The sequence below is a fragment of the Copadichromis virginalis genome, linkage group LG4, assembly GCF_057382275.1.
Source record: "Copadichromis virginalis isolate Kocher_CV1m ecotype Utaka linkage group LG4, C_Virginalis_male_GT1.1, whole genome shotgun sequence".
Lineage (NCBI taxonomy): Eukaryota > Metazoa > Chordata > Actinopteri > Cichliformes > Cichlidae > Copadichromis > Copadichromis virginalis.
This window is the reverse complement of record NC_140621.1, coordinates 35,429,144-35,456,194: the sequence shown is the minus strand read 5'-3', so window position 1 is coordinate 35,456,194 and position 27,051 is coordinate 35,429,144. Positions and strand designations below refer to the sequence as shown.

Genomic DNA, 27,051 nt, shown 5'->3' with positions numbered 1-27,051 from the left:
TTGTCCTGACTGGAAACTTTTACAGACAGTCGAGAAATGATCCACAAAGAGCAGAAAGAACTCCACATCCAAAATACACCAAATATACAAAATCATGACACGTAATCCTGCAGTAAAAAAATCACTACTGTGTGTAAAAACCACTAAAACGGTGCGGGGATGGCTCCGATGGCACATAAAAGGATTTAAAGAGGTTTTTGGTGCTGTTACTCATGCGGTAGAATCCACAGCAGCTCGGGCCTGTTGCTCTGCCTGCTGCTCGTAAACAGTATTTAGTTTGGTTCCAACATTTCCACCGATGAAGGAAAATATTTAAACTGATTCAACAAAAGTTAAAAACGTCATTTCTCTTCTATCAGAAAAAGCCCAGGCGTCGTGGCTCCTCCTGACCTCTGCTTCCACATCAGCCACGACCCAAAGTGTTTCTGTTGCTCCCTCCGGTATCTGAGCGCCTGATGTTGGACTGCAGTCCAGGGTGAGATTCTCTGAAGTCAGAGGACTAATGATGATGTCCTCTGTGACTTTAAGGATGTGCCTGTTCGCATGCTTGCACAGTTTGGACTTGTTATTTTACAGCTTAAATAAAGGTTTGCTTGTGGTTCCCATCAGCACACACAGCACAACTCTGCCTGAGCCTGACTCTGGACTTGATATTTGCTGTTCATGGGCGTCACTTTGGTTATCTGTCAGGTGTGTGCTGACCTTCTGACTGCTTCAGGGATCAATAAATAAAACCAATAACATCTGGATTGCAGGTAGAGAGTCGCTGTGTTTATCTGCGGCGTTTTTCCTTTGAGTGTCTCCTGCACGTCGCTGCTCTGTCACCTCGCCACAGATGGTAATGATTAACTGTCAGGATGTTTACCTGCAGAGTCGTGTCAGTGTCGGACGACACCAGCAGCACACGCCCGACAACAGGCTCCTCCTCCTCTCACCTGAGAGATAACCACCCATTTCTTCTAACAGAAAAACAACAGTCAGCAGGATTTTATTTTGAAAGGGCCGCTATCAGACAGCAGGTTTAGAGAAGACCTGACACGAGGAAATCAGGTTTCCTGTTTCAGAAGTAGTGATGGGCTTTCCGTCTCTTTTTAGAGAACAGGGTCTTCAGGTTGTTTTGTTCCTTTAATTAACTTATTACCAACAACAATATAAAATTAAGCAGAAAAGGAATTACTAATGTAAAAAGAAAAAACGTGGTTTTATTTATATATGTTTATATATAAATATATGCGGTGGCCCCTAGAGACAAAACACGTACAAACTCCAAAACACATTTCTAGCTTTAACTGAACTTCAAAGCAGAGCTACTAGATCACTTAAATTACACAATTGAAAGCATGAAAGCATGTGTGTATTGTTTGTGTATTTATACACAGGCACTCATATATATTCAAATAATTAAAAAAAAAAAGTTCATGTACCTGTTACTACCACACACCAAATCCGGTCGTTGGTACTTGCTGGCTTGTGTAGCCTCTAGGTAACAAAAGCTCAACACTGCCCCCTAGCATCCTGGAGCACTGCTGTTGTGTTTTGTACGTGTTTTGTAGGGGCCACCGTAATTATACTTTATTTATTCACTCCACATAAAATGTAATAAATAAATCATATAATACAAAAACCAACTATTTAAAATTTCAGCTTTTTCCTTTTAAACAAATTTAAAGTGAAACAACACAAAACACAGCAAACCACAACACAATTAAATATAAATTATAATATGAAAACAAAAAGAAGATGCACATTCTCTGTCATATGGACCTGCATGAATAAACTTTCTGAATCCTTTATCATCCACAGCTGAAAATAGTTGTGGATGATTACTATACCTTTCTAATGTGACCTTGTTGTCCCTGCTCTCTCTCTCCCTCCCGCTCTGTTCCTGTGCTACTGCGAGTGTAACTACCGCCCCGCCCCCCTCTGCCCAGCGCAAAGCACAAGGCTCGCGTGCGGAGTGAAGCGGGAAAAAAGTGCGAGAGAGAGAGAGAGAGAAAGAAAAGAAAAAACATGGCTCCCAATAAGGAGCCGGCTCGCGTCGTTCGCTACAAAGAGTCGGCTCTAAGAGCCGTTTAGTTCGCGAGCGACACATCACTATTCAGAAGTGGTGAAGACTCTGTCCTCAGCCTGGAACAAGTTTATTCCTCTTTCATGCAGCTGATATCAAAGAACCAATCAGAGGCCTTCATCTGCTCGCACACTGAAATCTTAATGAACTGTATTTATGATCAATTCAATTCAATTCAATTCAATCTTTATTGGCAGACTACATGTCCATAAAAACAAGACAAGAAACACACACACACAACTCCCCCCCCCCCCCCCCCCCCCCCACACACACACACACACACACACACAACACAAGGTATACCATTAAATATATATATGTATTTAAATAAGTATATAAAGCATTAGTAAAAATATAAAACCATAATATACATAAAACACAATTACTTAAAATAAATCAATAAATACACAAACACTTTAACCAGTGCTTTCTGAGACTGGATGAGTAACGGGAACCACTCAGTGTTGGATCTGTAAGTGCTAAAATTATACTGTTACTCGAACCATCCAGTCGTTCTCTAAAACTGAACATTAACTTTCTTAAAAGTGCTTTAAAAGTCCAAACACCCACAGCTACAAACATCTGGCTGGCACTACCACTTCTAGGTATCCTGCAAAGGATTCTCATCGCATCATTATATGCAACATGCAGCTTCTGCATGCTACATTGTTTGTAGGATGACCACAAGGGGGCAGTATATAGCGGTGTGCAATACGCTTTAAACAAAGCCACTTTAACTGGAAGTGAACAAAAGCTGAATTTGCGTGCAATAGTATTTGCCTGCACATAGAGCTTACACCGCTGTCTGTATATGTCATCATCATCATTCATTTGCTCAGTAATAAAGTGACCGAGGTATTTCACCTTTTTATGAACTTCAAGAGTTTTTTGTGCCAGTTTAAACAAAGGGAAATTTAGCTGTTTATCCTGCTTGGTTCTACATATCAAAACAGCACTTTTAGCAGCATTGTACTCAATGTCATATTGCACACCATATTCAGTACAGACATTAAGAAGATCCTGTAACCCAGCACTGCTTGGACTAAAAACAACCAGGTCATCTGCATACATGAGATGATTTATCAGTGCTTCACCTAATATACACCCAGTGTTACAGGCTCTCAGCTGTATGGACAAATCATCAACATATAAATTAAATAAAATTGGAGACAAAATCCCACCCTGTCTGACACCATTGCTGACACCAAAGGGGGCAGAAATACTGCTTCCCCATTTAACCTGCATGTTCTGATGAGCGTACCAGTAAGAGAGAATCCTCACGATGTATTGAGGAACTCCCCGTGTCTTCAATTTATCAAAAAGTTTTCTGTGGTTCACTCGATCAAAAGCCTTAGAGGCATCAATGAAACACATGAGGACAGATGAATTTTTAGCCCTGTACAAACTGACTATTTCCTTGAGTGCATATATGCACATGTCAGTGCCGTGCTTTGGTTTAAAGCCAAACTGATTATCCAGAGAAGAGATGAACACACTAACTCTATCAAACAGGATTCTTTCTAACACCTTAGATAAAATACTGGCTAGTGCAATCGGCCTGATCAATCAGTGATCGATGTGAGTTTAATGAAGCTTCAGACCCAGAAACACTGATCAGCGATCAATCACTGCATCTGTCCATCACTGTAATCAATCGCAGTGATAGAGACAAACCCGAGGAAACTAAGAGCGTTGATGCTTTTAATGGAGGCTGCAGAGCGTGAATGTGTGCAGTTATCAAACATGTGGATCACATGGATCACATGGATCACACGTCCACCAGAAAACTGAATCTGATCTTTATCTTCAGTTTATGGCTGAATCTTTAAAGCCATGGACTCCATCTTTCTTTCGAACGTGGCTCTGCTCTTCATATACTCGTAGCCATGGTGAATCCTGGTATCGGCCTGGTCTGTTTTTTTTTTTTAAAAAAGCGTTTTTTTTAACATGAAGGGGATCTGTGGAAGGTTTATCCCTCCTCTCGCCCTGTGACAGCAGGGACAGACTCCAGATTCAGATTACTCAGTAAAAAAACATAAATCAAAACACAGGGTCAGGCTAGGAGAGAAGAAACTGGAATTTGTGACATTATAGTTGCAAGTTCACAAAAACACACACACACACACATTTTCTGTTTAATATTTCTTAAATATTTCTTTCTTGTAAATTTCCATTTTTAAACTCGCTCTGTCTCCTTCTTCTTACCCCAGCCTATATCTTGACAAAGGATCACAAATTTCCTCCAAGGAAACACTAGATTACCACAGAGGCAACTGTAAACAGCACAGGTAACGGGAAAGAGACAAAATGTTTGTACACAAAAAAATAACAGCAAAGAGCTGGGAAAATCTTTAAAAACCAGAAAATAACTGCACACAAATAAATTACAGATAAATAATGAATGGCTACAAAGGGTATAATAAAGTCACATAAGTACAACAAAAAGAAATACAATTTTTAAAGTAAAATGTTTACGTTTTTTAAGCGCCCCGTGTCTGTAGTACCACACTCCGCCCAGTTGGTAGCAGTGTGTTCACCGAAACTGCTGCACACGATTAGTACCAAAGAAGAAGAACAGAAGGCCAGTACCTGCGGTTCCTGAGTTGAGCGCAAATAATAGAAGAAAGCAGCTCGGTGAGGAGGTTTGGGAGCTGGTTTTGAGGGAAATATGACGCTTATTCCGATCATTGATCTATCTGAGTTGAATATATATTGCTAATGGTTTTCTTTAATCCGATTTTTGGCGTTACGAAGCATTTCCGAGCCGTTTTTGTCTGTAGCGAACTTTACACCAAACCCCGTTCAGAAATCTTTTATTTAAGACATCCCGTGTTTTCCAGAAAACACCCAACACACATAGAGCACTACTTCAGTTATGTTACATACGAGTATTGATTCGGAACTTTATATCCAGTATGTTATGACCGCGGTGATCGAAATGTTCAGACTATTTGTGCTTTGTGAAGTGTTCACCGTCATTAAAACCGCCTTAAAGTAGACGTTTTTTAAATGAGGTTTTGTATGTTGTAACTAAGCGCTGCTGTTTGATGCTCCACATCCTCACAGGTTAAATCATGTCCGCTGACCCCAAGATTGCGGAGCTGCTCACTGAGCTCCACCAGCTCATCAAGCAGACACAGGTCAGTATTGATCCGCTTCCTTTGTGATTGATCAGGTCAAGCTTTGATCACATCCTAATTACCTGCACTCGGCCCGCTTCAGGAGGAGAGGTCACGCAGTGAACACAACCTGCTCAACATCCAGAAAACGCACGAGAGGATGCAGACTGAGAACAAGAGTGAGTGTCAGCAGCTTTGAGCACATGTGCTGAATTTGTCGTGTGGTCCTAAACGTGGACGTGTGTCTCCTGCAGCTTCTCCATACTACCGCACCAAGCTGAGGGGGCTCTACACCACGGCCAAGGCAGACGCTGAGGCGGAGTGCAGGTGAGAGGCCACTGAGCATGACCTTTAACCTTTAAATATCATGGTGATCTCACTTATATGTTATACAGGAGACTTCCAGTCTCAAGCTTGTTACTGTTTTGTTTAAATAAAGGTTATACAAATGAAAAAATAAAGGGGGACAGATGCATGAACACCATGACTGAAGCGCAATAAGCAGTAATTTCCTCTGAGTACAGACTGAGACTCTGTTGGAGCCTTTTTAATGACATCATGTGACCAGTAATATGGCTGCTGTGAGGTCACTGCACGAACAGGCGGCCCAACAACCTGAGCTCGGGTTTCCGTTCATGTCGCCTTTCTAGCCTGTTCGTTTTCACATTTCTACTAAGAGTGAGTGAAAATCACCTTTTTCTTCTTCTTTTGTGTCTTTTCCTTCCGCCTCTCAGCATTCTGCGTCACGCCCTCGATAAGATCGCAGAAATCAAGTCTTTGCTGGAGGAGCGGCGGATAGGTGCGTGTCCGGTATTCGGCCTCTCACATCTGCAGCTGGACTTCCTGTTTCATGTGACACAAAACTCACCTGTCTGTCTGTCTGCAGCTGCAAAGATGGCGGGCGTTTACAGCGACAGTGACCCTCCCAGGAAGACGATGAGGCGTGGCGTCCTCATGACGCTCCTCCAGCAGTCGGCCATGACACTTCCTCTGTGGATCGGGAAGCCGGGGGAGAGGTAGGTGGTACTGCCCCAACGCCGGTGGCCACAATATTGGGCTCTAGTGACGTCCCCACAGCGCCATGGAAACACCTCAGATGGTGTTAAAGAGCAGCTTTGTGTCCTCGCCCAGGCTTCCTGTGAGGTCACGTCTTTATTTCAGGCTTTTATGCGTTTCTTTCACCATCACGTTAAACGGTGGTGGTGAGGCATCTTCTCTTTAAAAACGAGGACGTCACGTTTATCCGCCGAGTGTCTCTTCTGTTCCCGCCATGAGCAGCGAGCGGCACCGGCTTGTCGGTAGCTTGTACCCGATGCTCAGGTGTGCTCCGGCTGACTTTCTGAGGTAGCATCTTCTCTGTGACTCCTCCCTCTCCAGCCCTCCTCCTCTGTGCGGGGCGACCCCTGCGAGCAGTGACTACGTAGCCAAACAGGGAGACAAGGTGGCGGCGAGGGTGAAGAGCGTGGAGGGCGACGAGCAGTGGATCCTGGCTGAGGTGGTCAGCTACAACCATTCCACCAACAAGTAAGAACACGTGACCGTTTGTGGCGACGCCTGTGTGGTGTAATGCGATCATCAGCCTCTGACGCCTCCTCTGCTCCCCCTGCAGGTACGAAGTGGACGACATCGACGAGGAGGGCAAAGAGTGAGTTCCTCTTCGTTATGTTCTCTGACAGGAACAACGTGAAGGGCTTTCACGTTGAAGCTCGGACCGCAGCGAGGCTTTGTGAGCGAGGCCGAGTACGACTCCCAGCTTTAGCCAGAAGCAAGTGTTTATAGGATTTTACATCTGCTCTGGTTCTTCGTCTCTTCTCAGTGTTTTCCTCCTCCCGCTTTTCCTCGTCGTCTTTCTTCTTAGAGTCGTTCTCGTGCTGCAGATTTTTGTCCCTTCGCCTGTTTTTCGTGGACTTTCCTCCATTTTCAGTTTCCATCATTATTCAGATCAGTGTACAGACGTTAAAATCAGAGGCTGGTTTATATGGGACGGTTTAAACCTGATTGCCACGCCTCTGACTCATTCATGAATGCAGTGATTGTGGGCGGGGCTTGTATGTTTCAGCGCGCGAAACGTGTGTTGATCTTGTCACAGAGGAGTAAACTGTGCCGGGTCTGTGGGAGAATCTCAGCAGCTTGTTCTCTAAAAGTGACAAATCTGCTCCTCCTTCTTCTTCTTCTTCTTTGTTTTCTGAGCGAGCAGGCGGCACATGCTGAGCAGACGGCGGATCATCCCTCTGCCGCAGTGGAAAGCCAACCCGGAGACGGACCCCGAGGCGCTGTTCAGTAAGGACCAGCTGGTGCTGGCCCTTTACCCTCAGACCACCTGCTTCTACCGAGCGCTCATCCACACGCCGCCGCACAGGGTGAGGTTTTATTTTGACAGGCGCGTCTGTGACGGGTCAGCCTCGGCTCAGGGAACGCCGATTAATAAAAGTCTTTTCATGTTTTATCCTCTATGAGTTTATTCTGTGTAACGTTTATTCCAGAGTCGTTATAGCTTCTGCATAGACTGTAGATAAAAGATGCACGTGGCCACTGTCACGTCATCCTCTGGTTTCCAAACATTCGTGTTTTTGTTACTGTGACGTTGGCTTTTGGCGTCGGAAGTGATGGCGCGCCGACTTAGAGCCAAAGCTGATCAGCAGCTCGCCGCGGAGGAGGGTGGGGGCCGAAAACCACTGGGTGATGTCACAGACACTGCTTCCATCTTCTCTGTACAGTCTGTGGGGATTGACTCATTATAGGAGCCTCTAGTGGACATGAGAGGAACTGCAGCTGCTTCAGCCGCAGAGACAGAAACTGTGACTGAGAGCTGTTAATAAAGTGTGTGTGTGTGTGTGTGTGTGTGTGTGTGTGTGTGTGTGTGTGTGTGTGTGTGTGTGTGTGTGTGTGTGTGTGTGTGTGTGTGTGTGTGTGTGTGTGTGTGTGCAGCCTCAGGACGATTACTCGGTGCTGTTTGAGGACACGTCGTACCCTGACGGTTACTCACCGCCGCTCAACGTGGCCCAGCGCTACGTGGTCGCCTGCAAAGAGAACAAGAAGAAGTGAGCGGCGGCGGTGGGACCAAACGTCCATGTTTATAAGAACACGTGTTCCTCAGTCTGATGCTTGTATCCCTGGGACTGATGTTGTTTCTTGTCAGCTCTCATCAGAGTGGGATTTGTATTGATCAGCTGATCAGATGTTGAACAGCAGGAAGCACTCGAGGAAGAAGAAAAAAACGTTTTTTTAATTTATTTTCAGGAAGTAAAAAAAACTCATTCATGTTTTATTCAAACTGTTTTGTTTTTTTACGTGTTCGTGTTTGTTGTTTAAAAAAACTGTGCACAGGTTTGTGTCCACGTCTCTTCTCTTTGTGTAAAACTGAGCATGACTCCAAAGTACAGACGCACAGGAAGTCGGTGAAACACACGACTCTCGTTTGAAACTAAAAGCTGTGACACGTGGAAACGTGATCTGCACGAGGAGCAGAAGCAGGGTACAGGTCCTGGGGTCACCGTCCTCGGGTCATGCTTGGACTTCCAGCTGTGTTTACTTGAAGGTTAAAAGAAAACCAGGTGCTTCAGTCAGATTAATACACGACAATCAATAGAATCAGAATATTCGTCCCTAAGTAAATTATGTGGGTTACAGTTGCTCCAGGACAGCAACAGACTGAACTGTTTAAACCATACAATATGTTCAGAGTTTACAAATTTAACAGAGAGATGACATAAAGCTTTATTAGTCCCACACGTTGGTCACTGCCAAAAATATTGTGGCCAAGTTTAAGAGCAGCAAGAGTTCAGAAAAACAATAAGTTAAAAATAGAATAACGTGCTACACAACAAGAGTAAAATGCTTTGTCATAGTAGGAAAAATTGCACATCAGGGAGACAGCTACAACTGTGTGAGTCTGCACAGGTGTGGTCATCTGCAGAGACCGACAGCAGCTGGAAGGAAAGACCTGTGAAATCTCCGTCCCACATCGTGGGTGCAGCAGATGAAGGAGCTGCTCAGGGTGTAACTGTGCATTAGTTGTACAGGGAGATGGCCACAGGCAGGAATGACTTCCTGTGTCATTCAGTGGTGCATTATGGGTAATCTCAGTCTCTCACTGAACGTGCTCCTGTGGCTAGCCAGCACGTCACGGAGTGGGTGGGAGGTGTTATCCAACATTGTCTTTGTCTTAGACAGCACCAGCCTCTCCGACACCACCCTAAGGAAGTCCAGCTCCGTCCCCACAACATAACTGGCCTTGAGGATCAGTTTATTCAGTCTGTGGGGGTCTGCGACCCTCAACCTGCTGCCCCAGCATGCAGCAGCATAGAGGATCGCACTGACCGTAACAAAAAATCCTGAGAATTGTCAGACAGATGTTAAATGACCTCAGCCGCTTCAGAAAATAGAGCCGAGTCTGGCCCTTCCTGTAAAGTGCAGTGGTGTTTTTAACCCAGTGTATGTGTACTCTGAGGTATTTATAGTCCTCCACATGAAGAAAGTTCTTTTAATGTGCTCCTGGCAGCACGAGGAGCCCACGCACGTGCTCCTCTCTTTATTTATTTTAATGAAGCATCTGAAACATCACACAAACTGTCAGTGTGCAGTTTGGAGGACGACAATCTCCAGCTTTGTTTTCATTCACACTGATCTCAGGAACGTAGTGTTTCCATTTCATATATTACCAGATATTAATGAGATTTTGTTGTATTTGTTATTTTTGTGATATTAAAATATTATATGAATTTCTCTTAAATTCACAGCTTGTTTTATAAGTTTGTCCATGTTTAAATGAAGTGTTTTTAATTCTAGTAAACTCACCTGTTTGTTTTTTCCACATAAATTCCATACTCTAAAGTACTTTAATTTGATCTTGTTCTTATAAGTTTGGGAATTTTTCTTATAATCCTTCAATTTTCAACCTTTTTTCCTCAAAAATATATTTTTGCTAGTTTTTTTTTTGTTCTTGTAAACTGGACACTTGTTTTTCTCTGCAGAAAGCAGATTTTTCTTTAAGTTTTTTCTCCGAAATTCCAAATAACCTTGAAAATACTGAAACTGGTTCCTTAGTTTTTCCTTCAGTGTGTCTGATATCAGTTGTTGTTAGTTTGCATCTACAAGTTTTACAGTTACGGATCCACTAGAGTCCTTGAAGGCAGCACTGCCGCTACTGAGGCAGAATATCCCACAGTCCGTGAATGTTGCGGCGCCCCGCGGAAAGAAACAAACATGGCGGAAGCGGTGAGTGGGTGACAGGTCTGCTGGTGCTTTTTTAGTGATGAAACGTTACTGAAATCATGAATGTTGTGTTTAATTAGAAGGTTAGGGGCCTCCTGATTAGACCTACAGGAAGACGGAGGTGAGCAGCTTTAGCGGAAAGTCCGTTTAAATCGACTAACTGTGCGTTAGCGCGACGTTAGCTAACCTTAATCAGAGCGCTTCAAAATAAAAGTCAGGTATAGTTTCGCTTTCTTGTTTCTGCCGATGGCGTTAAGACAACAGAAAAACTGCGCCGAGGATCGCTGAAAGCTTTTTGCGAGGTTAAACTACAACCCAGCTCTGCTTTTAAACAAATGTAATCACTTTTAAACTTCTTGTTGATGTTTGGTTTGTTTTGGGGTCAGTTACGCAAAACAACAGACGGTGCACTAGACAGGGGGAAATACCAGTACAGGCAGGTGGAGAGTAGCGCGAGGGGGAAGAAGCTTTAACGTGGTTTGAAGACGGAGGAGGCCGAGGTGAAGATGTTGGACAGCAGGGACAGGATCAGAAACGAGTCCATCAGAGTAGTGATGGGTCGTTCGCGAACGAAATGGCTCTTAGAGCCGGCTCTTTGACGTGAACGACGCGAGCCGGCTCCTTATCGCGAGCCATCACGTGGGTTTTTTTTTTTTTTTTTTCTTTCTCTCAGCCTCTCTCTCGCACTTTTTTCCCGCTTCACTCTGCACGCGAGCCTTGTGCTTTACGCTGGGCAGAGGGGGGAGGGGCGGTAGTTACACTCAGTAGCACAGGAACAGAGCCAGAGAGAGAGAAAGAGAGGCAGGGACAACAACATTAGAAAGGTATAGTAATCATCCACAACTATTTTCGGTTGCAGATGATAAAGGATTGAGAAAGTTTATTCATGCAGGTCCATATGACAGAGAATATGCATGTTCTTTTAGTTTTCATATTATAATTTATATTTAATTGTGTTGTGGTTTGCAGTGTTTTGTGTTCTTTTCACTTTAAATTTGTGAAAGGAAAAAGCTGAAAATTTAAATAGTTAAAACTTGAAATGTGAATAGTTGATTTTTGTATTATATTATTTATTTATTACATTTTATGTGGAGTGAATAAATAAAAGTATATTTACGGTGGCCCCTAGAGACAAAGCACATACAAACTTCAAATCACGTACGAACTCTGAAGCATGTACAAACTCCAAAACACGTAAAAACACGTACAAACTCCAAAACACGTAAAAACTCCAAAACACGTAAAAACACGTACAAACTCCGAAGCACGTAAAAACTCAGAATCATATAAAAACTCAGAAGCACATAAAAACTCAAAACACGTACAAAAGACAACAGAAGTGCTCCAGGATGCTGGGCGCAGTGTTGAGCCTTTGTTATCTTGTGGCTACACAAGCCAGCAAGTACCAACGACCGGATTTGGTGTGTGGTAATAACAGGTAAATGAACTTTTTTTAAATTATTTGAATATATATATGAGTGCCTGTGTATAAATACACAAACAATACACACATGCTTTCAATTGTGTAATTTAAGTGATCTAGTAGCTCTGCTTTGGAAGTTCAGTTCATGCTAGAAATGTGTTTTGGAGTTTGTACGTGTTTTGTCTCTAGGGGCCACCGCATATATTTATATATAAACATATATAAATAAAACCACTTTTTACGTTAGTAATTCCTTTTGTGCATAATTTTATATTATTGTTAATAATAAATTAATTAAAGCAACAAAACAACCTGAAGAGCCGGTTCGGAGCCGAAAGAGCCGGCTCTTTTTAGTGAGCCGAACCGAAAGAGCCGGATCTCTAAAAAGAGCCGGAAATCCCATCACTACATCAGAGGGACAGCTCAGAGTCAGGGAGGCTGAGATGGTCTGAGCATGTGCGGAGGATGACGATGGAGCTGCAGGGCTGGAGTGACAGAGGAGTGTGCTGGGATAGGAGGAGGCACATGAGCTGCTGTGGTGATCTCTGCAGGGAGCAGCAGGAAGATTCACTTTTAAACTCAGTACTGTGACATTTCTGTGTGAACTTTGGGGCTTTGAGGAACACATGCTTTCACATGCCACTTTATTAGATACATCTGTGATATTTAATTAAAGCAGAAGAATCAAACACTTTTATCAGAGGAACCTGGCGTGATGGTGGTGGAGGTGTTTAAAGTCAGCAAAGTGCTTTTAAGCAGGGTTGACTGCTGAGCCTGAGCATGCTGCTCCCACTGAGCACTGAAGTTAAACTTTAAATAAAGCTCTTTTTACTAACGGTGTTTTTTAGCTTTAGTTAACTGTAGTAACGTTGGTTCAAGTGGTTCTGGTCGTCCATCTTCTTCGTCTTATCCGGGGCCGGGTCGCGGGGGCAGCAGCCTAAGCAGAGGAGCCTGGACTTCCCACCTCCCCAGCCACCTTCTCCAACTTGTCCGGGGGAACAGCCGAGAGATATAGTGTGTCCTGGGTCTGCCCCGGGACTACTCCTGGCTGGTTTTGTCTAGTGTAGACTTTATGTTTGTATCTTAGTTAACAAAAATATTTTGTTGACATCTAGTTTTATTCGTAGTTTAGTTTTAGTTAACTATAACCCCAGTCCTGTGCTGCCTTACGTTATAGAAGTGTTCCTAATATTTTGCCCCCTGGTGTCTGTTGAAGGCGTCTCGTGCTGGACGTTTCTCTTACTTCTGTCTCTGTTCTCAGGTTCACAGCAGCGACGTTCCACTCCCAAAGCCACCGCCAAAGCGCCGACGCATCCTCGACCCGTCAGCCATTGTCCCCGTGCCCATCTACTCCAACAAGGTAAGGAGCCAATAAGAGCCATGGAAGCTTGTTTGGATTAAAGTGAGCCGGACAACATGGACCAAGAATCATACATCACACTGTATCTCTGAGCTTCAGCTGTCAGACTTCAGAGGAGCTGGATTCTGTCAGAAGAAACTCAGTAAAATACATTATGTGGGGTGATATGGTACTACAAGGTCATTAAGATAAGATGGGGCCTGATTATTTAAGACCTTGTATGTGAGGAGCAGGATTTTGAATTCTGGATTTAACAGGAAGCCAAAACAGGAGAAATCTGCTCTCTCTTTCTAGTCCCTGTCAGGACTCTTGCTGCAGCATTTTGGATCAGCTGAAGGCTTTTCAGGGAGTTTTTTGGACATCCTGATAATAATGAATTACAGTCGTCCAGCCTGGAAGTAATAAATGCATGAACTAGTTTTTCAGCGTCACTCTGAGACAGGATATTTCTAACTTTAGAGATGTTGCACAAATGGAAGAAAGCAGTCTTACATATTTGTTTAATATGTGCGTTGAAGGACATGTCCTGGTCAAACATGACTCCAAGGTTCCTCACAGCGTTACTGGAGGCCAAGGTAATGCCATCCAGAGTAAGAATCTGGTTAGATACCATATTTCTAAGATTTTCAGGGCCGAGTACAATAACCTCAGTTTTATCTGAATTAAGAAGCAGAAAGTTAGCGGCCATCCAGGTCTTTATGTCTTTAAGACATTCCTGCAGTTTAACTCATTGGTGTGTGTTATCTGGCTTCATGGACAGATAGAGCTGGGTGTCATCAGCATAGCAGTGTAAATGTATGCTATGTCTTCTAATGATGCTGCCTAAGGGAAGCATGTATAATGTAAACAGAATTGGTCCTAGCACTGAACCCTGTGGAACTCCATAATTAACCTCAGTGGGTGAAGAGGACTCTCCATTTACATGCACAAACTGGAGTCTATTAGATAGATATGATACTTTAATCTATCAGCTGTTCTTGTGATTTTCCTCTGTGAGTCAAATTGAATTGAAAAACATGTAAAAAAAAATTGTACATATATATAAATGACGTGTCATGCATTCCTCAGACATTAAGCTGTGATTCACTGTAGAGCAGTGCTGTGTCCCTTCAGTGGGAGGGGCTTAAATACATCTTCATGCAACATCAACCTGTATCACATGAACTAGATTGTCCTGATCCTGTGTTTTGTGTCTGCAGGTGAAGAGCAGTCTGAAGCTGAAGCCGACGGCAGCGCTGCTCACTGAAAAGACCGACACAGGTAACAGCTGACGCGCTTTTATCCACGCTCAGAGGAGCGGGTGATTTTCTGGCTTTAACCACTTCCTGTCTGTGAGCAGATGACGACGCAGACGACAGTTTGTTGTTGGAGTTTTCATCTCGAACCGAGCCGGTGCATTTCGTCACCCTCAGCGACTCCGAAGATGAACACGTGCAGAAGAAGGCGGAGCAGCGGCCGTGAGTCAGAACCCGCATCGTGCCCGAGCTTCCGAACTTTAAGCCGAGTTTAGTTTGAATTCGTTGCTGAGCCTCTTGCTTTATTTCAGAGACGCCGTGCGCTGTCCGTCCCCTCCTCCTCCAGAGAGTCCCGTACAGAAACAGTCCAGGGCGATGAAACAGAAGCTCAGGTGAGTCCGCGTGTGTGCTTCCTGTTTCGTTCTCCAGACACATCCGCTAAAGATCAGCGCTGGCTTTGTTTTTGTTTCCCGCCTCAGTGAGATCGACCAGAAGCTCCGGGCGGTGAGCTCCCTCCTCTCTCCAGAGCCCCAGGGCGGCCTGTCGAGACGGCGCCGAGGTCCTCCCGTGTCACATCCTGAGTATGTGCGCGTGGACGACGATGAGGACGATGACGTCATCATCATGAGCCCGGAGCCGGAGTCAGAGAGCTCCTCAGTGCGAGAGATCCCGCTTAAGATCCGCTGCAGGACTGAGATCCACAAGATCCCGGTGCTGTCGGTACGTACAGGTAACAGCAGCGCAGGTTAATAAAAGGCCACTGTGCCGCGTTTCAGCAGGTGTGTTAAGCTCCGCCTCCACAGCAGTCAGAGTCACATTGATTGAGAAGTACTGACCCGGGGACCAGACACCCAACCCAGAGGATTATGGGCCCTTTTAACGTAATGTATGTTTAAGCATCCTGTCAGTTATTGATTGATTGATTTTCTTTTTTTAGTCGACGCCTTTAAGCGATGTGGTGACGCAGCTGTCTGTCATCCTAAATGTCCCGCCTCCTCGCCTCCTGCTGCTGAGGGAGGAAGAGGAGCTGCCGACGAGCGCCACCATCAGCGAGCTCGGCCTCGGCATCGCCGACATTATAGGTGAGTCCCAAACGCAAAGAGCCCCTGTTTGCAGTTTGTCCTCCGCACGGCGTCACCGTGGATTTTAAACAAACGCTCAACAAGATCCGAGGTCGATTCCACGGGTTCAACTGGTAGTTGTTGTATTTGCTGTTCACTGAAACTCTCAACGTGAGGTCCAGAGAGATGCTGGTGAAGGTGGGGGAGGTCATCATCAGGGTGAAGGACCAAAACAAGCCAATCAAACGGTACGAGAGACCAAATCACCAATCAGAACAGAGCGAACGCACCGAGCAGCTCAGCAACAGTAAAAGACCAGAAAACATTTAAAGTGCAGGAGGACAGAAAAACTGCTTCAGAGGTGTAACCACCTCCATCAGCGACACAATAACAGCTCCCACCGTCCTGAAGCTGTCTTGGTGTGCAGCTCGGTGATAATAAAGATTAACTGGCTCACTGTGTTGAGCAGGGGACTCTTATGTTGAAAGGGTTCTGCCCAGCACCGTTTCCTGTGTGTGGCCAGAGGGTGATATCAGACAAAGAAGGATTATTTTGAACTGTGATTCATGTGAAGCTGCTCTGATGGAGTCCCAGAGTGCAAAATGTTTTCTTCTTTGTGTGTTCAGAGTGTGTGGTCATGGCGGCGGAGGATGGAAGCCAGTCAGACGGTGATGGCAGCATCATCACTGTGAGGCTGCAGAGCAAAGACAGAGACTCTTCTCAGGAGTTCTCTCTGCACAGAGTTCGTACCTCCTCCTTCTCCTTGTTTCTCACAGCAGGGCGTTAACGCCGATGATGTAATGACGCCGTCTGTTTGTTCCTCAGGAGGCGCCGCTGAGGTCCATCTTCTTCCAGTACGTGTCCAAGATGTCTAACAAGGATCAGAAGAAAGTGCGCTTCCATTTCGACGGCTCCAAAGTGACGGGCAGCCAGACGCCGGCGCAGCTCGACATGGAGGACGGTGACATCATCGAAGTCTGGGTCTGAGTCGCCCACTTCAGCTCTACGGTTTATTTAAGCGTCACTGCGATCATTTCAGAGGTCACTTTATTGTCAGGTGCTGACGATGGGACACGGACAAAATGACAGCAAAATCCAAGCGCACCAATCAGGTCTTTAACCTTTCTGTGTCCACACTGAAGCCACTTCCTGTTTTTGTTTGTGAGTATTATTTTTATGAAAATCAAATAAAAGCAAAACAAGCTGACCTCACATTATTTGCATGAGTGAGGTCATGATGAAAAACCTCCACCTGTAAAGGGCAAGAACATGGCCGCCCTGGAGGCTCAATGTGAATGTGGAAGAGTACTGTAAATAAAAGATGGACACAGTTGGTCCTGAAAGGTGACGTTTACAGTGTTTGATGAAATGTGAAGGAAATGACCTGTTGGCTTTTTTGGACGTGATGATGTCGGTGACCGTGTAGGAACAAACAAATCCGGTCACAGACTCACTGCCCTACAGTCGCTGGCACCGTGGCAACCACCGGTCACTAAGGAAAAAAGTGTATCCCCCAACTGGTCGGCAAAAACCTCGCGATTGCTTCAGTTGCTAGCATGTTGCTGCGGTTCACCCTTTAAAGTAAAAGGTGTGTCAGAAAATGACCAATTTATGAGAATTTCTTTATTTTCTTTCACAAAAGAGAACGAAAAGCCAAGTTTAGCAAAAGCTTTTTTATGTCTGCATTAAAGTCACCATTTCATTATTAAAAGTGTAATTTTTTTTAAAGGGAAGTTTTGCCAACAAAAAAAGTTCAATTTTATTATTATTATTATTTAAATTCACTATTTAAGAAATGTTTGTTTTTATTTCGGTTTTATGAGAAATAAAGTTACCAAAAACAAATCCTGATTTAAAACATGAAAGCGGACATAAGCAGCCTCCGCCCAGTTTTACTCTTAAAAAAATAGTGTTTCTATCAGCGGGTGGAGGGGGACCCACTCTGCGTCACTTCACGGTTGGAGATAAATCCACGGAACGTTACTGAACCACTATCAGCTTCTCCACCCACTCACATCACGGCTGATCGCGGGATTGATTCTGTCACGTGAATTTCGGTAAGCGGGTCATGGCGTCATGTGAGCGGAAGTGGCCGTCAGAGGTGTCATGGCGCCGGGAAAGAAGCGTCTGTCCTGGAGCGTCGGGCTTTAAACGCTTCGTTGGCGTTAACGTCTCTAACCCGGCGCACGGCTCGTGTTTCTGTTTGACGGCGTCAGGATGGAGTCTGTCACGAGCTCTTAGCTTTGTGAGAGGAAGTGAAGATTTGGAGCAAAGAAGAAGAAGCGCCAGCCTGACTCATCCTCACAGGTAAACAACAACAGCGGGCCCACAGACCTGCTCTGCAGAGGTCCATTTAAAAAACAGTGAATTTAGGGTGGCTTTGATTTTTCCTTATCGGAGATAATTAGATTTTACTGCTCCTGACTCGTTTATCAGCGCTGACCGCTCGGTGATTTACTTAAAGAAGCCTTCAAGAACTTATCATTTAATCTCCGCTAAAACAAAACGCGTTTAAAAATGTAATCAAATGTTAACCGAATTTATCAGCAGAGGTTTAAAATGTGCTCTGAAAAATCTCAGCTGATAAAAAAGTAACATAAAAGGGTTTTTTTGCATGTTCTTTGGGCGATCGTGGTTCAAGAGTTGGGAGTTCGCCTTGTAATCGGAAGGTTGCCGGTGTTGTGCCAAAAAGTGATTGCCTGCCAAAAAGTGATTTCCAATGTTTCCGTGTATTTTTTTTATGTGTAATATCTTTACGTATGTTGGTAAATAGACTTCGGTGAACAGCGTTTACAAAGGGGTTATATATAGAATTAAAAGATTATCTGTTTTTTCAAGTATCTTTATAACTCTGTGTTATTGTACTCACATTATAACCAATCCGGTCCTTTTCCCCCACTTACAATATTTTTACTGAACTATTGTAATATTTGCTGCCATTTCTGCTGTCTTACTCTTACAAAAGACATTTTTAATGTTAATGAGATTTTTTTTAACTGCATAAATAAAGGTTCTATAAAAGTCGCTGCCAAAAACTGATTGCGGCTTCTACCTTGTTACACGAATGTTGTTTGTGGCTCAATATGACTTTGTGTCCACCATGAGGGATGCATTTGACATATGTTTCACATATTATAGGCCATCAAGTTACTTATAGCAGTTTAAATACGAGCAATCAGTTTTTGGCAAATACCGGAAATCAGTTTTTGGCAGACAATCACTTTTTGGCACAACACCGGTTCGAGCCCCGGCTCGGACAGTCTCGGCCGTTGTGTCCTTGGGCAAGACACTTCACCCGTTGCCTACTGGTGGTGGTCAGAGGGCCCGGTGGCGCCAGTGTCCGGCAGCCTCGCCTCTGTCAGTGCGCCCCAGGATGGCTGTGGCTACAATGTAGCTGCCATCACCAGTGTGTGGATGGGTGGATGACTGGTTGTGTAAAGCGCTATACAAATACAGGCCATTTACCATTTTACCATTGGTGTTCGGGCTTTGCTGCGCTGCCTGGCTGTACCTACATTTCCTAACTCTGCAATAAAAGAGCCGAATTTAACGCAGCACGCATTAAAAGGTATTAAACCACATTTCAGGTCAATATCATTAACTGTTATTATCTTTGATGGCAGAACAAACACAGCTGTGATGATTACGAAGCGAGTTTTAAGACCTTTAATCTTCTTTGAGCCTTTTAAAAGTAAAGTTCCTAATTGGGAACACGTTGAATGGAGATCGGAGCACAGTTTAAACACACTTTAAACATTAATATTGAATTTATGTCAAGATTCCTGAGAACGTGTTGAAGCTGAATGACGTTTATTAGCAAAATAGAAAAAGTGTGAGACATTTGAATGGAGTTTGGTGCTGTGCTCGCTCTCCTCTCCTTTAACCTCGTCAGCTGCTGCCTTGTTCAAATAGCCTTTTGTTGACTTGTGCACGAGTGCAGAGCAACAGCAGCACCCTGGTATTGATGAGGATCCAATCATCCACTGATCAATAAGATTAGCAAAGGGTCACCTGGACATGTCTTATCTTTATTGGAGTCACTTAACAGGAGCACTTCCTTCTGTATGAAAGCAAAACATCAGCCTGAATCAAATATGAGCTCATTTAAGAGCAGTAAGGATGGACGACTGGTGCTGAACAGAGTCCAGGGTGGTGGACTGTTTCAGTTTATTTGCATGTAATCATAGTCATAAAGCCAGCATTCAGTTCCACTCCTCTGATGTCCAAGTGCCTTTATTTGAGCAGAGGGAGAGATGGACCCCCTCAGAGTCGCACTTTTAATTCAATAAAGTCAAAACAAAAAGAAAAGAGCGGCAGAGCGTTTGATGTTCACCGTGTCAGCAGATTGTGCTCGTGTAGAGCGTCACATGGCCGCGGTTTCACTCGGTCAGCTTCTCCTTTCTCCGCTTCTTCCTCTTCTCCTGCCTTCATCCTCGGAGCTCCTGCAGAGCTTTCTGCTGCCGGAGCAGGTTTGCGAGTACGGCGTCATGTGTTCACCCGGAAGTTTCAAGAACCTCACCAGTAGATAAACTGGATTTTCCAGCCACTTTTCAGCGTTCACCTCCTCTGCATGTGGAAACATGAACACCACCATTTACACAAACTTCACATGGTTTCACCTTCTTTGAAGACGCGTTTGCACTTTTAGGCTTCATACACATATTAACTGTATCCATGTAGTTCTGCTCTGTGAGCAGTATAACTGCCAACGAAGGAAGAACATCGCGTTCGACGAGCTGTTCATGGAAAGCAAACATTTCACACTCGCTGTTGCGTGACTTTGTCACTTCCTGCTGTCTGCTGCAGGTGAGCGATGTCTCGATATCAGTTTGGAGTCACACCTGTTTGAGCGATCCTGCTAACAAACGGACTGAACCACCGGTAGGAGGAGGATTTAGTGAAGCGTCCGTCTGGCAGAGGACCCAGAACGGGGCCCTGTGGCCCCCGCGGGTCAGTGCGACGGATCAGTGAGTAATAACTATCTGATCTCTCTCCAGCGGCGGCCATGTCTCGAGGCGAGCCGATGTCGGACTCTGCTCCGTTCTTCTCCTCTGACAGCGAGGCGGAAGGTCCGGAGGATCAGGGCACCGCGACGGCCAATCAGCAGCCAGATGAGGAGTCGCCCAGCGGGGTGTCCAGAGGCCGGGCGTTGGTGATCGTCTTCGTCCTCTGCTACATCAACCTGCTCAACTACATGGACAGGTTCACCGTGGCAGGTACGCTGCTGCCGGGGACGTTTGTTCACATTCACGTGAGCGATGCGTGCGAAGATTCACGTGTTGGTCCAATGCATGCGTGGAAGTTATTTCTGTAACACCTGCTTCTGATGCCAGAGGTGCAGGTGAGTGAAATATGAGTGAAGTAAATGACGTTTGTTTTGTCCACCAGGTGTTCTCCCTGACATAGAGCACTACTTTGGGATCAGCGACACAGAGTCTGGCTTACTTCAAACAGGTAAGGAGGAGAACTCCACCCCCTCATCATGTAGCAGGACTCATGTTTCATGAAAAGAAAGTTTTCTTTCAGCACAAATGTTGCTGCAGACAAACACGATGAGCTGCTAATGGTTATGGTCACGTGTTACTTGACTGAGCGTCAGACTAAAGAATTTGTGCCCGTTGTAGTGACGGCTGTTTTTAGAGAACCGGCTCTTCAGGTTGTTTTGTTGCTTTAATTAATTTATTAACAACAACAATATAAAATTATGCACAAAAGGAATTATAATGTAAAAAAAAAACGTGGTTTTATTTCTATATGTTTATATATAAATGTATACGGTGGCCCCTAGAGACAAAACACGTACAAACTCCAAAACACATTTCTAGCATGAACTGAACTTCAAAGCAGAGCTACTAGATCACTTAAATGACACAATTGAAAGCATGTGTGTATTGTTTGTGTATTTATACACAGGCACTCATATATATTCAAATAATTTAAAAAAGATTGTTCATGTACCTGTTACTACCACACACCAAATCCAGTCGTTGGTACTTGCTGGCTTGTGTAGCCTCTAGGTAACAAAAGCTCAACACTGCCCCCTAGCATCCTGGAGCACTGCTGTTGTGTTTTGTACGTGTTTTGTCTGTAGGGGCCACCGTAAATATACTTTTATTTATTCACTCCACATAAAATGTAATAAATAAATCGTATAATACAAAAACCAACTATTTAAAATTTCAGCTTTTTCCTTTTACAAATTTAAAGTGAAACAACACAAAACACTGCAAACCACAACACAATTAAATATAAATTATAATATGAAAACAAAAAGAAGATGCACATCCCTGCTCTCTCTCTCCCTCCCGCTCTGTTCCTGTGCTACTGTGAGTGTAACTACCGCCCCGCCCCCCTCTGCCCAGCGCAAAGCACAAGGCTCGCGTGCAGAAAAAAGTGAGAGAGAGAGAGAAAAAAAAAAACCCGCTCGCGTCGTTCACTTCAGAGAGTTGGCGAGCGACACATGTCTGGCACGTTGGTAGAAGTGGTCTTCATGTTGGAACCATAAACGAACCTAAATACAAACCTTCTCGAGTGCACCTGTGCTGTGGGACAGGGTTTTTCTGTCTCACAGTTACTGGTAAATACTGACTGCAGTCACATGACCACAGGTGCTCTTTGGTCACGTTTTCAGGTGTTTCACTTCCTGACTCCAGCTCTCACCTTTGTGCTTCCTTCCAGTTTTTATCTGCAGCTACATGTTCCTGGCTCCTGTGTTTGGTTACTTGGGCGACAGGTACAACAGGAAGTACATCATGAGCGGCGGCATAACGTTCTGGTCGCTGGTGACGCTCGCCAGCTCCTACACGCCCAAAGAGGTGAGAGAAATGTTTGAACTCAGGAGGAAAACTTTTGTGAAGGTTTGAATGTCCACAAACGCACGTGTTCTCCTGCCGCAGCACTTCTGGGCGCTGCTGCTGACTCGAGGCCTGGTCGGCGTCGGCGAGGCCAGCTACTCCACCATCGCCCCGACCATCATCGCCGACCTCTACGTGAAGAGCAAGAGGACCAACATGCTCTCCATCTTTTATTTTGCCATCCCTGTCGGCAGGTAGCTGCAGACGTGTTAACGATGATCCAGAAAGTGAAAACTCAAAATTCTAACTAAATTAAATAATTAAATATTTATATTATTGGTGTTTATTAAATCGCACCTGAAAAATCCATGTCATTAAACTTCCCTCGCAGTCTTTGTTACTACATTTACTATTATTAATCATTATTATTGATATGATTAAATATTCAGTGTTCTGTTTGTATCGTTCCACAATTTTTGCTTTAAAAGTGACTAAAAATAAAAATATTTATGTGGTTAGCATGAATGAACTTCCTGGGAGTTTTCATTGTCACACAGGAAGTGCGAATAGCTGACCTCTCTTTGTCTCCTCCTCCCGTCAGCGGTCTCGGCTACATCGTCGGCTCGCAGGTCAGCAGCAGGGCGAAGGACTGGCACTGGGCGCTGCGGGTGAGCCAGGCAAACATCTGCTGCAGCTGTGTGGTCTCCTGCTGTTTCCCCCAGCTGATGAGCGTTTGCGTTGTCCTTCCTCCTTCAGGTGACTCCGGGTTTGGGGCTGATCGCTGTGCTGCTGCTGCTGTTTGTGGTGAAGGAGCCGAAACGAGGAGCCGTCGAGGCCCGACCCGAGAATCGCCTGCACCAGACCAGCTGGCTCGCCGACCTGCGCGATCTCAGCAAGAAGTAGGTCACCGCTATTCTCAGAAGACGCTCTGGCCTCAGCTTATTTCTAGGCTCAGAATATAAAGTCGCGTTCGACAGAATCTCCATCACTGATCACATCGTCTCCATCCATCAGTCAGAAACATGCATGCATGCTGCAGTGAGCTGCAGGCTCTGAATATCTCGACAACGACTCGGCGCGAAGCTGCGGTCTCGTCCTGATGGGAGAGGAAGGTTCTGGTCTGCTGTTCGTGGGCTAAACAAGGACACAGCCAGCTCGTTTCAGTAATGACCGACTCAAACTACCAAGCGCAAATGACCGGGTCAAAAATGAGCAAACGCGATGAGGGCCTGAGTAATTGTGTAATTGCAGGTTTTAAATATGCGGTTCCCTCTGAACACAGCGTGGCAGCTCAGGCCAAGGGAAGCCAGCTGAGTCACGTTTCTGATAGGAGGGTGAAGTCTTCGGTTAGAGGGCGGAGGAGCTGTTCTCCGGGTCAATCTGACGGGTCGGCTTATAAACCTGAAGTCTGAGCAGCTTTTAGGTTCCCATCAGATCTCGACCCTGTGAACAGACGCCTGTGGGCAACATCCACGACTACTCCCAGTGAACAACACGATCCTACGTTACATTTCTTCATGGCGCATAACGGACTGAATACTGAGACTCTGAAACAAAAGAGTGATATCTGACGTGTGCGCTGCTGAGGAAAAGCACACAGATGCTGTTGTGCACACTCACCCACTCACTGGGTTTAATAACGGGACTCTGCTCCCTCTGACGGGCCGCGTCCAGCTTGGTTCTGGTTTCGTCACAGTGCTGTAATACTGGGATATGAGGATGAGGACTCAGTGAAGGGTTAGAGGGCAGAGGAAGAGCTTTGCTGTCACGTTCACACGATGATTCACTTAAATACTCTCCTCCCCCCAAAACAGCCGAGCTCACGCCGTTCTGTCACGGCGTCTCTTTGGTAAAGCCATGCCGTGGTTTTAATGCTTTGACGTTCAGCTGGTTTCCATCTCTCTCCTCCGCAGCCGCAGCTTCATGTTGTCCACGTTCGGCTTCACGGCCGTGGCGTTTGTGACGGGCTCTCTGGCTCTCTGGGCGCCAACGTTCCTCTTCAGGGCGGCCGTCTTCAACGGGGAGAGGGCTCCCTGCATGGAGGCTCATTGCGAGTCCTCAGACAGGTAAACGTGACTCTACACCTGAGGTGGGCGGGGCGGGCGGTTACTTGTTAAATTCGACCTCGATGGAGGAATGCAGCATCCTGATGGTTTGGGGGTTTTTTTCTCCTCAAGTCTGATTTTTGGGGCCATCACCTGTGTCACCGGCGTGCTGGGTGTGGCCAGCGGCGTGCAGGTGAGCCGACAGCTGAGGAAGAAGACGGCCCGAGCCGACCCGCTGGTCTGTGCCGCCGGTCTGCTCCTCTGTGCACCGTTCCTCTACCTCGCCATCATGTTCGCCCAGGCGAGCACCGTCGCAACATATGTGAGTCCTGCATAGAATCGCAGCCACCCGTCCACGCACCCGTCCACGCATCTGTCCACGCACCCGTCACCATTTAACGTCCAGCCTCCATACATGCATCCATCTGAGCAGTCAGAGGGTCGTGGGAGGTGTCAGTGTTTGAGTTTCAGCATTAATCACGACACAAAGATGGCTGACACACCTTTAGAACAGCTCCACCTGCTGGTTGTTCGTTGATATCTTTTCTGTTCGTCCCTCCAGGTCTTCATTTTCTTCGGGGAGACGTTCCTGTCCATGAACTGGGCCATCGTGGCGGATATTCTTCTGGTGAGAGATGTCTCCTGTTGGACTCGAACGCGAACTTCCTGATTACTCACAGATAGCTCGTGATGGTGACATGAAAAAATAAAAATAATTGAAAGCAACCAAATGAATTTGATTACAGCTAAATGTGATTGGCTGATGCAGAATCTAAAATGCAGAATTTACAATATTAAAGAAAGTGAAGACGACGAGTGATTCTCCGTCTGTTTCAGTACGTAGTCGTCCCCACTCGACGCTCCACAGCCGAGGCTCTGCAGATCGTCGTGTCTCACCTGCTGGGAGACGCAGGAAGTCCCTACCTGATAGGAGTGGTACGTACACACACACACACACACACACACACACACACACAGGCTGTTGTTGCTGACTGATGATCGACGTCCATCTTGAACATTGGCCCCTCCTCTTCCTGTGTCAGATCTCCGACTCTCTGAGGAAGAACGACTCCTTCCTGTGGCAGTTTCGGTCTCTGCAGTTCTCCATGCTGCTCTGCGCCTTTGTGGCTGTGGTGGGCGGAGCTTTCTTCCTCGGGACCGCAGTCTACATCGAAAGAGACCGCGAGCGAGCCGAGAACTACGCCCCCACAGGTGAGACGCCCCTGTGTGTTGTGCTCGCAGCTGATTGGAGGTGAAATTGTGACATCATTTCTGCCGTGACTCCTAACACTTGTCGTGTTTGTTTGTTTTTAACAGATGAGCCGATCGTGGTGCCGAAAAGCGGGCGCTCCACTCGGGTTCCGGTGTCCAGCGTCCTGATCTGAGGAACCTGGCGGAGGTTCTTCGCCACCTGCGGCTGGTTGTGTCTCACCTGTCGGTGTCGCAGACTCTCTGCCGTGCAGAAACGCTTCAGGACACTTTTTATTTTTGCAGATTTGATTACTTTTTATAACTTTTTCTGCCAGGAAGGCTTGAGGACAGCGTGTTCTTCAGCTCGCCTCTCGGCTCGGCGGCCACGTTTCAGAGCGCGTATGGCGTCGAGACTCGACCGAAGCTGCTCCGTGGACTTTACTGACCCCGCTGTCATCACTCAGCAGCTGATCTGTGATCAGCCCGGAGGCAGAAAGACGGATGACGTCGTGCTCTCGCGTCTTTCCAGCAGAAGCTTCGTTAATCACTTTGATAAGCGCGTTTGAGCTGTTTTAGTTAGAACACTAACTCTCTCCTGTTTCCTTCAGCGCCTCGACCGTTTCACCTCTCATGGTTTTAAAGAGCCTCTATTTGAATCCCACGTCGGCCCCCGACCCCAGGCCTGACCCCTGACCTCTGACCCCATCCCTGGACACTGTAAACATGTAATTTTAAATTTTTTTTGAAATGTTTTTATTACATTTTCCTTCCAACATGACTGACACATGAAAACTGTCCTTGGCGACTCTGACTCCATGGTTACGGTTGTCGTTCCCCCCCCCGGAGGAAACGGCTTTTCACTGAATGTTAACCTCGAATAATTTTTCTGAACTTTTCTGAATTATTAAAGGAAAATGAACCTGCTGTTTGTGTGTGTTTACAATGGAAATGTTTATGATCACAGCTGTGCGTCGACGTTCTCATAATTCATTTAACAATCAATAATCTAGCAAAAGCATATCCTAACTATCATTCATATATATATATATATATATATATATATATATATATATATATATATGATTTTTTTTTAAATTTACAATAAAAATGATAAATATTTGACACAAATATTTATCATTTATATATATATATATATATATATATATATATATATATATATATATATATATATATATATATATATATGATTTTTTTTTAAATTTACAATAAAAATGATAAATATTTGTGTCAAATATTTAAAATCCATGATAATAAAGAAGGTTTAGATAAATAAAAACAATATTTGTATATTACTCTTAAATTAAAATAATTTTATATTAATCAACTACTACAGTCATTATTTTATTGAATACTTTTAGTGTTAAATATAGCAGCTTTACTTACATTATTGTTGAATTAAATATTAAAACTGATCAATATGTTAGAATGAATTTTAAAAAGTATCAAATTAGCTAAATGCTAAATTTTATTTGATATAATGTCAAAAGTGGAAAAAATGTTTTGTTTTGACCAAAACAATC

The 27,051-nt window shown here is 45.0% G+C and overlaps 3 protein-coding genes and 1 long non-coding RNA gene across 5 annotated transcripts in view; 3 read left to right on the top strand and 1 right to left on the bottom strand.

Moving 5' to 3' along the window:
• Positions 1-652, bottom strand: part of LOC146712051 (uncharacterized) — a 2,503-nt gene extending 1,851 nt beyond the window's left edge. Inside the window, exon 1 of the long non-coding RNA XR_014920238.1 lies at positions 1-652. This exon is cut by the window's left edge and continues 1,425 nt beyond it. This is a non-coding gene — a long non-coding RNA (uncharacterized LOC146712051).
• sgf29 (SAGA complex associated factor 29) overlaps positions 1-8,514 on the top strand; it is a 21,121-nt gene extending 12,607 nt beyond the window's left edge. The window contains exons 1-10 of one of the 2 annotated variants that reach the window (XM_085455178.1): positions 4,625-4,702; positions 5,135-5,208; positions 5,291-5,366; positions 5,442-5,514; positions 5,922-5,986; positions 6,074-6,203; positions 6,565-6,711; positions 6,797-6,832; positions 7,385-7,547; positions 8,116-8,514. In XM_085455178.1, the coding sequence (XP_085311304.1) occupies positions 5,143-5,208; positions 5,291-5,366; positions 5,442-5,514; positions 5,922-5,986; positions 6,074-6,203; positions 6,565-6,711; positions 6,797-6,832; positions 7,385-7,547; positions 8,116-8,232 (873 nt within the window). In that variant the 5' untranslated portion in view covers positions 4,625-4,702; positions 5,135-5,142 and the 3' untranslated portion in view covers positions 8,233-8,514. Of the gene's footprint in view, positions 1-4,624; positions 4,703-5,134; positions 5,209-5,290; positions 5,367-5,441; positions 5,515-5,921; positions 5,987-6,073; positions 6,204-6,564; positions 6,712-6,796; positions 6,833-7,384; positions 7,548-8,115 lie in introns of those variants that run through there. The other variant, XM_085455180.1, reaches the window with a different exon arrangement.
• Positions 8,515-10,322: 1,808 nt separating this feature from the next.
• On the top strand, positions 10,323-16,828 carry nfatc2ip (nuclear factor of activated T cells 2 interacting protein). The gene is made up of 9 exons (XM_085455176.1): positions 10,323-10,404; positions 13,086-13,184; positions 14,384-14,444; positions 14,524-14,641; positions 14,731-14,811; positions 14,899-15,139; positions 15,357-15,501; positions 16,107-16,222; positions 16,306-16,828. Exons 1-9 carry the CDS (start codon positions 10,393-10,395, stop codon positions 16,465-16,467), a joined length of 1,035 nt encoding a protein of 344 aa, XP_085311302.1. The 5' UTR covers positions 10,323-10,392; the 3' UTR covers positions 16,468-16,828.
• A 723-nt stretch (positions 16,829-17,551) lies between these two features.
• Positions 17,552-26,434, top strand: spns1 (SPNS lysolipid transporter 1, lysophospholipid). Its single transcript, XM_085455175.1, has 13 exons — positions 17,552-17,787; positions 20,478-20,696; positions 20,869-20,934; positions 22,159-22,295; positions 22,377-22,528; positions 22,876-22,942; positions 23,031-23,173; positions 24,188-24,340; positions 24,452-24,641; positions 24,882-24,947; positions 25,157-25,255; positions 25,363-25,531; positions 25,637-26,434. Exons 2-13 carry the CDS (start codon positions 20,486-20,488, stop codon positions 25,702-25,704), a joined length of 1,521 nt encoding a protein of 506 aa, XP_085311301.1. The 5' UTR covers positions 17,552-17,787; positions 20,478-20,485; the 3' UTR covers positions 25,705-26,434.
• Positions 26,435-27,051: the final 617 nt, after the last annotated feature.

Bases quoted from the DNA above. Each gene is read 5' to 3' on its own strand.
- spns1 (XM_085455175.1), top strand. From the start codon at position 20,486: ATGTCTCGAGGCGAGCCGATGTCGGACTCTGCTCCGTTCTTCTCCTCT. The intron at 20,697-20,868 runs GTACGCTGCTGC...TTTGTCCACCAG, and splicing joins GGACAGGTTCACCGTGGCAG to GTGTTCTCCCTGACATAGAG. The intron at 22,296-22,376 runs GTGAGAGAAATG...CTCCTGCCGCAG, and splicing joins GCTCCTACACGCCCAAAGAG to CACTTCTGGGCGCTGCTGCT.
- nfatc2ip (XM_085455176.1), top strand. The intron at 14,642-14,730 runs GTGAGTCAGAAC...GCTTTATTTCAG, and splicing joins AAGAAGGCGGAGCAGCGGCC to AGACGCCGTGCGCTGTCCGT. The intron at 16,223-16,305 runs GTTCGTACCTCC...TTTGTTCCTCAG, and splicing joins AGGAGTTCTCTCTGCACAGA to GAGGCGCCGCTGAGGTCCAT.